Source organism: Vigna angularis, chromosome 3, assembly GCF_016808095.1.
Source record: "Vigna angularis cultivar LongXiaoDou No.4 chromosome 3, ASM1680809v1, whole genome shotgun sequence".
Classification (NCBI taxonomy): domain Eukaryota; kingdom Viridiplantae; phylum Streptophyta; class Magnoliopsida; order Fabales; family Fabaceae; genus Vigna; species Vigna angularis.
In genome coordinates this window covers 15,463,686-15,475,801 of record NC_068972.1, presented here as the reverse complement: position 1 = coordinate 15,475,801, position 12,116 = coordinate 15,463,686, and the positions used below count along the sequence as shown (strand labels likewise).

Sequence of the window (12,116 nt, the reverse complement as noted above, 5' to 3'; positions counted from 1 at the left end):
AGTTTTTGTGTCAAATATATTTTCAGTAATAAATAAGAAAGAATTATTCTCAATAATCAATAATAATATTAAATATAATAATTAAATATTTTTAAGTTAAAAGTATAAATAATCAAATTCAAAGTTTAAGAATTAATTAGAACAAAATTAAAGCTTAAAATATCTATTTGTAAAAGGAAAATATTAAGTGCTTTTTTTTTTCTCTGAGTAGTTAACATTATCCAACTTTACATGTTAAAGAGATTATGTTTGAAATATAACTATTAAAAGAAAAATTAAAAGAATTTATACTACAAATTGTTTGCATTTTATTTGTATTTACAGATGTTCGAGCCATATGATATTTTGATTGATTACCAAAGATTCTATTTCCTTTAATTTAAAAGTTTTATATTTTGCTTTTAAAAAATAATAATTGTAATATAATTATTTGGGTTAAATATGTTTTTAGTCCCTATTTCAAAGTAAGGTACATTTTAGTCTTCCTATTTAAAAAAAACATTAATTTTTTATCCTTTCTGCAAGGACCAAAAATTAAGGTTTTTTTGAAAAAAGACTAAAATGTACCTTACTTTAAAAGAGTGACTAAAAACAAATTCGTTTGATAGTTTAGGGACTAAAAACATATTTAACCCTAATTATTTTTATGATTATAACTAATTTTATTATTATTATTAAACTCAAGTTGCCAGAAAAAAAATGCTTATAAAAATATAATAGAATGAAAGTTTCAAGTGTACATTTTAAAAACTAAGTTTAATAATCAATTAAAGTTTTAAATGCATACACAGGATAAAATTCAAAAGACCAATTAAGACAATATTAAATTGTCTTTCCCAAAATTTAAAACGCCATTATAAAAAAACAAAATAGATTAAAATCTTCTAGCCCTTGGTGCTCATTCCCTTACTTTTATAGTCGGATGATTGGTTTTATATATAAGTTGAAGTGTAATTTCAAGATAATTTTTGAAAATACACTGTTTCTTATAAGAGAGAAATCCAATTGCTGGATAAGCTTGAAAACAACTTGAATCGGTTGATGCATAAAAACTGAAGTCCGCAGGTTGAAATAAAATTTTGATTATATCCCGTTTCACAAGTCTTGTTTGTTTACCATGTCGAATATCATATTAGCCTGATGAACAAGATTTTAGACATTGCAAACCGATCAAATTTCTATTACTAACAACAAATTGACGATTAGGCTGTATTTTTAAAAGATACGATGATTATAGCATGCTATAGGTTTATATCATACGGCTACAAATTGACAAAAGAATAAGAGAAAGATAATAAATGCCAAACATCCACATAGGTTTTCCATTGGCTCGTGATATCTCAATAGATCGCTGTAAACTGAAAAATAGCTTGCTCCACAATCCCGCCTATGCATAATAATTCAGGCTTGCTTTCTTCTTTGCTTGGACTTGAATAATACCTTCATTAAAGTCCTCATGGTTCACCTGCGTTTAAAACAAACAAATTTCAAGAACATTCCAACACCAGGTAAAATATACAAAAACAAACTATAATATGGTCAGAAGCTTTGGCACTAAATTGAACCAGAAAGGCAAAAAATATAAAGAGATTGACAATAAGTATGGTAAGGGATATCTGAATCGCTCCAACTAGAAGCTATGCTTAGGGTTCATAGGATTATGTTGGTGTTTATCAGAAAGGATCATTAACAACAATGCCAACCATTACTATCGACCAGACAAATAACGGTGCTAATTTTCTTTCAAACATTGATGTTTATGTTAATTTAAGTTTAGCCTATCTGGAAGAAGATAAACCTCAGTTGCATCACGGCGTAGAGCCAACATGCCAGCCTCAACACAGACAGCCTTCAGTTGTGCTCCATTGAAATCATCCGTGGACCGTGCGAGTTCTTCAAAGTTCACATCTGGATGAACATTCATCTTCCTTGAATGGATCTAAAATATCAAAGTAAGAGCAGTCAGTAAGTGTTTTGTTCCAAATACTTGTCAGCAGATAAAGTCTGAAGACATCAAACCTGGAGAATACGGGCTCTTGCTTCTTCACTTGGGTGTGGAAACTCAATTTTACGATCCAATCGACCAGAACGCATAAGGGCAGGGTCAAGAATATCAGCACGATTTGTTGCTGCTATCACCTGCAATTTAAATCAATATAATAAGAAAATGGAACTTCAAGTTATTGCCTAACATAACAAAAAATCCAGAAAATTAGATGCCAACTACTAAATATTTTCACGGTTTACATTGCTATAAATGGAAGTTATAGAATTAAGAAACCAGCCCCAAAACATTGGATTTAAAAAATTGCATGCACTTTTACTCTATGCCGGAAGACAACAAGCATAGTTTGATGACATCAACACAAAATAAAAAATAACAAGAATTAAAGGTAAACCTTAATCCTGTCATCACTGCTAAAACCATCAAGCTGATTAAGTAATTCTAACATTGTCCGTTGTACCTCCCTGTCTCCACTTACTTCACTGCAATCAGCCACAAGATATATATAAAGGTTGCTGAGCCACTACACTTTAACTAGAGTAACACACTCTCAAGACAGAGAGGGAGTAGTCAGTCAATTGAAAATGTAGATCTAAATTATTGCAGGTTAATACCTATCAAAACGCTTTGTACCAATTGCATCAATTTCATCTATAAATATAATGCATGGTGACTTCTCCTTTGCTAGTTGAAAGGCATCACGAACAAGTTTTGCTCCATCTCCTATGAACATCTGCATAAAACTCCTTGTTAGATCATTCTAACAGAAAACTCATCAATACGCACTAATACAAACAACAAAGGTATCAGTGTTCAAGTGAAATAGAGGAAAAGAATCTTGTCTACTCAGATGTGTCGGATGAAACAGGTGCTATTTAATGCAGGTTAAGGTAGTACTCCAAATATTAAAACATAAGAAGAAATCCAGACATACATAATATGAAGAATTTTTCCAAAAGAAACTGAACAATAATGATCAATGGGAAAATGTACTGATTATTCACTTATATTAGAAAAGGGACAGAAGAAGTTAGTCATTCAGTTGGTATAAACAGAATTGTTCATGCTTAGAGATATATAATGGTGAAGAATGAAAAATAAACAGAAATAGATTGTCATACCTGGACCAGTTGAGGACCTGCCAATTTCAGAAAAGTGGCATTTGTCTGTGCTGCACAGGCACGGGCCATCAATGTTTTCCCAGTCCCTGGAGGTCCATATAACAGCACTCCCTTGGGAGGACGAACTCCTAACTTTTGAAACCGCTCCTTGTGGGTCATGGGCAAAACAATGGCCTCGACTAATTCTTGAATCTGTGGAAAAGACCAATTTATTGAATAACTCAGAGATTGCATTACCTAACACCAAAAAAACTAGAATTCCATAAATTAAGGCAATAATCAACGCTCACCTGCTTTTCTAATCCACCAATGTCATTGTAATCTTCTGTGGGCTTTTCATCGACTTCCATTGCCTTAACTCTAGAATCATACTCAGAAGGCAGGGTATCCAAGATTAAGTAACTATCCTTGTTAACACCAACAAGATCACCGGGTTTTAATTTGTCAGGGTCAACAAGCCCAACAACAGGAAGAAAGATTGTCTGCCATCAAAAGAAAGCATTATTAAGCTCGACATTACAGAAACCAATAGCTTTTCTCACAAAAAGCACGAGATAAAAATAGCCATAACAAAACCAACCATCTAAAACTTTGAAATAGTAACAGCAGACTTGAAATTTGAATAAGAATAATGTCCTTTGCCAACAATATGAAAATAATCATCCATTTCACCTGTCGAGTAGAAGTCTTCAAGACAACACACTTCCCCTTCCTTTGCGAATCAAGATCAATATTTGCACCATCTTCTTCAGCCTCGTCTTCTGGGTTCATTTCCAATATCTAAATGCAAAACAAGTACAACATAATAACCCAATAAGAATGCGAACAAATGAACAACAACTTCTTCCATCCGATTCCACAATATTCAGAATTCGAACTCCAGAAACCCCCAATAGAACAACTAAAATAGATAAACGAAAAACATATACCTCAACAATGTTACCAACGAGGTAGGGCAACTGCTTATTGAGCTTAATTTTTTCCTGATTCTCCTTGATCTTATCCTTGTACGATTCCAATTCCAAATTGGTCCTCTGCAACTCTTCCTTCAGCCACGGGAAAATTTTCAATCAAAACCAGAAACCCTAACGCTAAGAAGATGAAATCGAACAGAGCAAACTAATAGCGTAACCGATAGGGTTAGGGTTACAGAAATAGAGAAAGCGAAACAGAAAGAAGAAGTTGTACCTTGAGAATGCGAATCTCGTTGTCGAGAAGACGTGAAGCTCTAACGACGTCGTCGGTGGTCATATTAGCCAACTGATCATCTTCGAAGGTCGCATCCTCTACCATCGCGCTCGCCATTTCAATTGCTTCTTTCAAGCGATTCAACACTAACACTCACAATTTGGGGAAAGATAAAAGAGAAAACCAAGGACAACTGCGATACTTAAAGTGTTTCCAACGAAGACGAAGGCGTGCTTTTGTTGCTCTGTAAAGGAATTTTTATAGGGTTATGAATAATTATGAATTAACATAAGTAAATTACAGAATTCAAACATATAAACTTAGATTTAAAGTATATTAAATTAATAAGGTATATTAATTATAAAATTGAAAAGTCATATCATGAAAATTAGTGAAAATTCAGCTATACTATATTTTACATTTTTCGTACTATGTAAAATAAGAAAAAAAACATTATTCATAAATAATTTTGACAACAAATATATATATATATATATATATATATATATATATATATATATATATATATATATATATATATATATATATATATATATATATATATATTGCATGCCAAGGCGGTGGAATAGATTTTTTTTCTTGAATGAAAGGATGGTGAAAAGAAAATCAGGATTAAAATTATTAAAATTAATATTTACACAATAACATGACCACTTTAAAAAATATTACCAGTGGCGGACTAAATAAAACTGTCACCATAAAATCCTCGCCTCAATTTTATTTTTCCAAATCAGTATATACATATATATATATATATATATATATATTACTTAAACAAAAAATAATCTTTCATAAAAGATTGTTTAGAAAAACACAGTAATGTTTTTATAATCGCCTTATTTAATTTATTTTCCAAATATGAATGAATTAATATTTAATTTAAGAAAATGAAAATATTGATGATACTAATACAATTTTCAAAAACTAAATTTGTGTATATTAAAAAATAATTTAGAAAATTAATATTATGTATATAAGTTATAAACACATTATTTCTTCTATTAATTTTTTTATTGATAATAATCTAACTAACCTTTTAAAAGTTATTAGTGTTCTTTATACGAAGCAATGAGATAAGGTTATTAGGACTGAATTGGAATTAATAAAAAAAAAAAACTTGAACTTTAATAAATTTATCTAAAGGATCAAAATTTATTTGTTCTAAGTGGATCTTTAAGAAAATATATCACTCAAATAGATCCATAGAAAAGTATAAGGCAAGATCAGTATCAAAAGGTTTTACTCAAAAATCCAACATAGATTACTTTGATACATTTGTCCTTGTGATTGGGATTTCCTCCACTCAAGTATTGTTAGCTCTAGCAGCTATCCATAAATTAGTGATACACCAAATGGATGTTAAAACAACAATTTTTAATAATGATTTAGAGGAGAAAATTTATATTACTCAACCTGAAGGATGCGTTGTACCTGGTCAAGAGCATAAAGTATACAAACTTTTAAAATCTTTGTATGGGTTGAAACAAACACCAAAACAATGTCATGAAAAACTTGATAATGTATTGTTATGTGATGATTTTTCACCTAATGATGTTGAAAAATGTGTGTATTCTAAATCTGAAAATGATAATCGTGTCATTATATGTTTGTATGTAGATGACATGTTAATTTTTTGTACATGCAATGAGATTATCGCTAGAACTAAATTGTTCTTATGATCGAATTTTGAAACAAAAGACATGGGTGAAGCCAATGTGATTTTAGGTATTAGAATCACAAGGAAGAGAAATAGTACATTATTATCCCAAGAACAATAATTGAGAAACTTCTTAAGAAGTATGAGTTTTATGACTTTAAATCAGTGAATACCCATTATGATGTTTATTCTAATTTAATGAAAAATAAAGGATAATCTATTTCTCAGCCTCAATATGCCTAGATTATTGGGAGCTTACTGCAATTGATGAGCTTTTCTAGACATGATATTGCATATGTAGTAGATAGATTGAGTGGATACATATTTAATGTCCAAATCAGGAACATTGTTATGCACTTACAAGACTTATGAGATACTTAAGAGGTTCAATGAAATATGCAATTGAATATAGTGGATTCCTCGTTGTACTAGAAAGGTATAGTTATGCTAATTAGATCTCTTATTCAAATGAGACAAAATTCACTAGTGGTTATGTATTCACACTTGGAGGTGGTGCGATTAGATGAAAATCAACCATACAAACAATTATTGCAAGATCAACAATGGAATTTGAGTTTGTTGCTCTTGAGATGGCTGGTAGTGAAGCTAAGTGGTTGAAAATTTTTTTACAAAACATTCTTAGGGGTGGGCAAACTGCACTATTTGCACTGCACTATAAATTCATTACAATTAACTATAAAATAGTTTTAAAAAACTGAACTGAACTAAAAAATAGTTCAAAAAAACTGAACTAAACTATTTTTTAGTTCAGTTAACTGCAATACAGTTCAGTAAACTGTTTTGCCAAAATTTTCTAGGTTCTGTAAAAGGAGCAGCTGTGGAGACTGTGGCTGCTGCTGTAGTACCATTGTTACCGTCGCTAACATGCTCTGTCAAATCCTCGTTTCCTCCATAAACATTCCGAGCAACAGAATGACAGATTTCACAAGTCCTGTTAAAGTTTAAGCAAACAGAAATTATCAGAAAAACACACAACTTAAAACTTCATGAGAAATTTGTTCAGGTGAATTGCTATTTTTGCAGTAAACAACCAGATTTTCTGCCGAACATTGTTATAAATTCAGTAGAAACTTCACATCATATACATCAAAAGCAACATTAATTTTGCTAGCCACTTCAAAACGGGATGCTTCAAATAAACAAGCAGGCTTGCAAATGCAAAAGGCCATGCTGTTCATATGCCAGATATGAAAATATCATACCATAAAACCATGATATTTTCGGCTCATACATAAAAGTTTTAGTATCTTTTGAAATAGCCTAATAGACAAGGTAAGATAATGCAATGATATTAAAACTGACCAAAACAGGTGACAAATTTCTCAAAGACTAAACTTGGCAGATTTTCCTATTTCATAATGAAACAGAGCACTTATCCACACCACCTCTTACCCCTTTCTAAAGAAGCAGAACTAGCAGGAAAAAAGAACTCCGGTCTTACCATGGTCTAGACACATAGTACATTCCATCTTCATGATTTCCATTGACAAAAGCCCATGCAAATTGCTTCAATGATTCTCTTTGATCCTGATAGGAGTCAGCTGACACCACATTATGTGCCCCTTCGATCAGACAATCCCAACAGCAGTCATTGTGAGAAAGAGTTGGCCCCCCACCATACTGAATTTCACAAGCCAATAAATGAAGCATAATATATAAATAATTATTTTGCAACAATGGACAAATATGAGGTAATATATATGAATAAACCATAAATCATGACAAAAAAATCAACAGTAACTAAATCTCTGAACAGAAGCTTAAACTTCGTTTTATTTCTAGTAAAATGTAATGCCCACTTCACAAAAATTATCATTTATTTAAATTTTACTCCTCCAGTCCTCCTTTAGACACATATGGCAATAGTTTCCTTGCCGTCCAATAAGAAAGGTAAACATGGCACTTAATGATGAAAACAGCCTGCTAATGCTGCAAATCAACTCCCTTATGGGACTTACATCAATGCTTCTTTCTTGATTTTCAATCATCCAAATTAATAGCAGCACTTGAAGGTCCCACTTCATCTTGAGATGTTATCTCTACAAAAATAAATAAAATATTTAATCATTTTTTAACATGTAAAATATAAATTAAAAAATGTATAAATTTGTCATATAATCTCACCTTGCTCAAATTTATCAAGTTCTTTAGGATCCTCGTCAAAAAGTATAGAGAAAGGTGTTCCTTTTAACCAATCTTGTGTGCAAACAAGCACTTCCACTATTTTAGGCGTTAGGCAACTACGATAAGGACTAACCACTCTTCCTCCTGTACTGAATGCACACTCTGATGCTACGGTAGAGATAGGAATGGCTAACACCTCTCGAGCCATGTTCGCAAGGATAGGAAATCTAGTCGAGTTGACTTTCCACCAATGTAAAATATCAAGCTCAACTGACTTCATATAAGGTTCAGGATCCTCTCTCAAATATTTATCAAGCTCTGATATATAATCAAATCTACGTCCTGTAGCTCTTAGGTAGAAACTCATGCCATGAGGATCATCATCATCATCATCTAGTTGAGATTCTTGTTGGCTACTTTGAGAACCCTCCTCAATACCTTGATATTGTTCATAAAGTGTTTTTAAAGATGACAATAATTTTGATTTCAATTCATTGGCCATACTAGATTCAAAGAGGTAGTCAATGAAGTAATTAACAAAATCCAACTTACTCCTAGGGTCAAGCACAACAGCAATCAATAATAAGATATTAATTCCATTAGGATTTCCCCAATATTTTTCATACTTGCCCTTCATCCTCATTGCCATCAATTTTATGCTTAAATCACTACTCTCAGAATATTGTTGATCCTTTTACCAATTCCAAACACCTCCTTCATATACATATGACTGGTGACATAAGAAGAACCAGAAATGCGTAGGGTAGAGTCATAAAACATCTTTAAAAAGGGTAAAATAGACCTCGCATATTCCCAATCCTCTTCTAATGGCACACCACCATTACTTTTGGCCATTTCAACACTAAATTTCTTATCTTGCATATCTAGCAAGACAAAGGCATCTTTGTACTTCAAGCTTGCCTCTAACATTAAGTAAGTTGAATTCCACCTTGTTTCAACATCAAGACAAACAATACCTTTGTAAGAAATTCCCTCTTGTTCAACACATGCCTTGAATCTAGCAAATCTAGCGGGAGAAGATTTCACATATTTAACTGCGCTTCGGATTTTTGAAATTGAATCTTTGATTTCTTTTAAACCCTCCTTCACAATTAAACTTAATATATGAGCACAACAACGCATATGAACATAATCTCCCTTTAAGACGAGACAATTCCATGATAACATCCTTCTTTTGAGGTATTGGACCCCAACATCATTTGCTGTAGCATTATCCACAGTGATGCTAAGAACTCGCTTCAACTCCCAATTATTCAAACAACCCTCAACATGTTTAGCAATGAGCTCCCCTGAATGTCCTGTTGTTTGAGAAAAATTCAAAATTTTCTTTTGAAGTTTCCAATCATTATCAATAAAGTGAGCTGTTAAACTCATGTAATTTAGGTTTTGGATTGAAGTCCATGTGTCTGTAGTTAAACAAACCCTCTCACACTGCTTTGATAGAAACATTTTCAACTTTGCTTTTTCCTCTTCATAGAGTTCCCACATTTCACGCCTCAATGTAGTGCGGGATGGGACTTCAAATCGTGGTTGTAAGGACCATACAAAGTCACGGAAGTCCTCATTTTCCACAAATCGAAAAGGAAGCTCGGACTTCACAAACATCTTCACCAACTTGATTCGAGATGCATTTTGATCAAATTTAGAAATAGTTGGTGAAGGACTAACACTAACTTCTCTAGTTGATGATAAAAGCTTTTGCCTTTTGAATGCTTCTTTATTAGGATTTTCTTTGCATCTCGTCAAATGATTCCTCATCCCGCTTGTTCTAGCCAAATATTTAATCAAATCACCACAATAATTGCATTTAGCCTTCTTCTCAGAATAAGGGTTTTGTTTAGTAAAATGTCCCCACACATCTGATCGACCTTTACTATTCTCAATTGACGATGAATCGATATAAGAAGGTAAATGATCCATTCTAGAAGTATTTGGTGTGAGGGTTTCTACCGTCTCTGACATTCACGTCACTACATTAATTAAGAGTTCAATCAAACAAAAGGCAAATTTATCTAAATGATGATGATGATATAGGGTCTGAAAAAAATTCAGAAATCACATCACTACATTGATGAAAGTGTTGTGATAAACTCTGAAAACAAATTCAGAGTTTATAAATATTAAAATAGTAAACAAAAAAATACTGTTCAATTCAAAGTTTATAAATATTAAAATAGTAAACAAAAATTCAAATAGACATTTTAATATAGCAAGCTAATAGAACCAAGGTTTAATTAGTTATTTGGCTATACTTGCACAACCCTTACATTTTATTCCTTATATTCAAAAACAACTAAATTTAGTCCCCATAAATATAGCTTTTTTATTTTTAACTCAATTCATACACACTTTTTAATTTGCTCTAGTCCCCACAACTTTAGATGAGAGACAAAAAACGATTAACGAGTATGTGGATTAAAATGAAAAACTTTTAACTATAGGGAATAATGCATAAAAATTGTGTAATTATAGGGACTTTAAAATCAGCTCATGTTAGTGCCTATAAATATATTTTTAACTCACTTTAGTCCTTACACATAACTTTAAACACATTCAATCCATGCACATACACTATTCAATTTGTTTTAGTTCCTACAGTTTTAGATGACAAAAACTAATATGGATTAAAAGTTTTAGTTCCAACAGTATGGTAATCCAGCTTTCACAAATATTATACATGAAAATGAAATATATTACCTTGATTATGACTTCAACACTTGGAAATTGACCTAACAAGTCTCAAAGCGACCGGTTAATAGTCAGAGATAGCCCATTCACATCCTGAATTATGCTTTCACCTATGTCTGATCCAGTTCCAACATTCAAGTTGATTTCTTCAACCTACACCCCATCATATTAAAACAAAAATGGTTTAAAATGCAGTACCCAATAATCCCAAAATAAATATAATTTCAAAGTGAGCACATACGCAAGGGAACACTTGAAGATCCTTTCTAACCAAGTTTCTATTTAGAGAAAAGATAAAATGATATAACATTTTATTATTTTTGTCATGTGTAAAGTTGAATAAAAAGGGGGCCTTTATAGAGCTACCCTTTAAAGCAAAATGACCAAAACAAACTCACCAAAAAGAGACAGCTGGAAATAACAATCTAAAGGGGAAATTGTCCTAGTGTAAAAGGAATGGAAATAATATATTATATACTCTTTATTCTAATATATACTAATATCCTCCTTCAAACACAAGTTGTAGATGCATGAGAAATGTCCATCACATTGAGTTTGTCTTTGACAAAAACGAATCTGGTTGGAGATCGAAGCTTTGTCAGCAGTAATAATAAGAGAAATAATGATAGGTTTGTCAACAGATAAAATGTGCAGTCAAAATCAAGGCCAGGAGCTTGATTTAACCCCTTATCCACAAGATCAGCTTTATATTTCTCAAGTGACACTCTGCATTCTCCTTTATGCAAAAATCCCATTTACAGTATATGACTTTTCAATCAAAAGGAAGATGAACTAAATCCCTCGTGTGATTCTTCGTAAGTATTCATGCTTCACACTGACAGCCAATATGTATCGACTGGAGCCTGTTTAACTCCTTTTGGTTCAATATCAGCTAGAAACAATGAAGGATGAAGATGTGGATTGTGTAATCCAGATTTGGACTTGATTTGCAGGGAATGAACACTAATAGGTTGAAAAGCAAAATAAATACTATACTTCAAACAAATTAGTCACCACAAATATGCAATGTGTCAACTATAGCCTCTATTAACATTATATTGGTAGTCACACATTAACTAGATGTAAGGCTAATTTACAGTCAGTGAGCTTCTCCTTGAATGAAAAGCTTAAAGGTAAAGTTTCAAAGTCTGGTTTTTGTGCTTTCTCATGAAACTTTTTACATTCCATACTGCATTCAAGTCTCATCACTCATTTGCTTCTTATTTCTCATTCTTTAGAATATTTGAAACTTTATAGTAACAAACTGCAA

General features: G+C 32.0%; 2 protein-coding genes across 2 annotated transcripts; both read right to left on the bottom strand.

Annotated features, from left to right (window-relative positions):
• Window positions 1-1,150: 1,150 nt before the first annotated feature.
• On the bottom strand, window positions 1,151-4,599 carry LOC108326526 (26S proteasome regulatory subunit 6A homolog). Its single transcript, XM_017560080.2, has 10 exons — window positions 4,315-4,599; window positions 4,056-4,172; window positions 3,799-3,906; window positions 3,417-3,608; window positions 3,127-3,318; window positions 2,620-2,738; window positions 2,400-2,487; window positions 2,020-2,139; window positions 1,799-1,939; window positions 1,151-1,465 (listed from the first exon to the last, which is right to left on the bottom strand). The coding sequence occupies exons 1-10, from the start codon at window positions 4,429-4,431 to the stop codon at window positions 1,388-1,390; spliced, it is 1,272 nt and encodes a 423-aa protein (XP_017415569.1). The 5' UTR covers window positions 4,432-4,599; the 3' UTR covers window positions 1,151-1,387.
• A 2,161-nt stretch (window positions 4,600-6,760) lies between these two features.
• On the bottom strand, window positions 6,761-7,663 carry LOC108324698 (uncharacterized). Its single transcript, XM_017557634.2, has 3 exons — window positions 7,455-7,663; window positions 7,085-7,183; window positions 6,761-6,944 (listed from the first exon to the last, which is right to left on the bottom strand). The coding sequence occupies exons 1-3, from the start codon at window positions 7,661-7,663 to the stop codon at window positions 6,761-6,763; spliced, it is 492 nt and encodes a 163-aa protein (XP_017413123.1).
• Window positions 7,664-12,116: the final 4,453 nt, after the last annotated feature.

Bases quoted from the DNA above. Each gene is read 5' to 3' on its own strand.
- LOC108326526 (XM_017560080.2), bottom strand. From the start codon at position 4,431: ATGGCGAGCGCGATGGTAGAGGATGCGACCTTCGAAGATGATCAGTTG. The intron at 3,609-3,798 runs GTGAAATGGATG...TTTTGATGGCAG, and splicing joins TGAAGACTTCTACTCGACAG to ACAATCTTTCTTCCTGTTGT. The intron at 1,466-1,798 runs GTTTATCTTCTT...TTTTAAACGCAG, and splicing joins TACGCCGTGATGCAACTGAG to GTGAACCATGAGGACTTTAA.
- LOC108324698 (XM_017557634.2), bottom strand. From the start codon at position 7,663: ATGCTTCATTTATTGGCTTGTGAAATTCAGTATGGTGGGGGGCCAACT. The intron at 7,184-7,454 runs GTAAGACCGGAG...GCATATGAACAG, and splicing joins TACTATGTGTCTAGACCATG to CATGGCCTTTTGCATTTGCA. The intron at 6,945-7,084 runs GTTTCTACTGAA...AAACTTTAACAG, and splicing joins TTTGATGTATATGATGTGAA to GACTTGTGAAATCTGTCATT.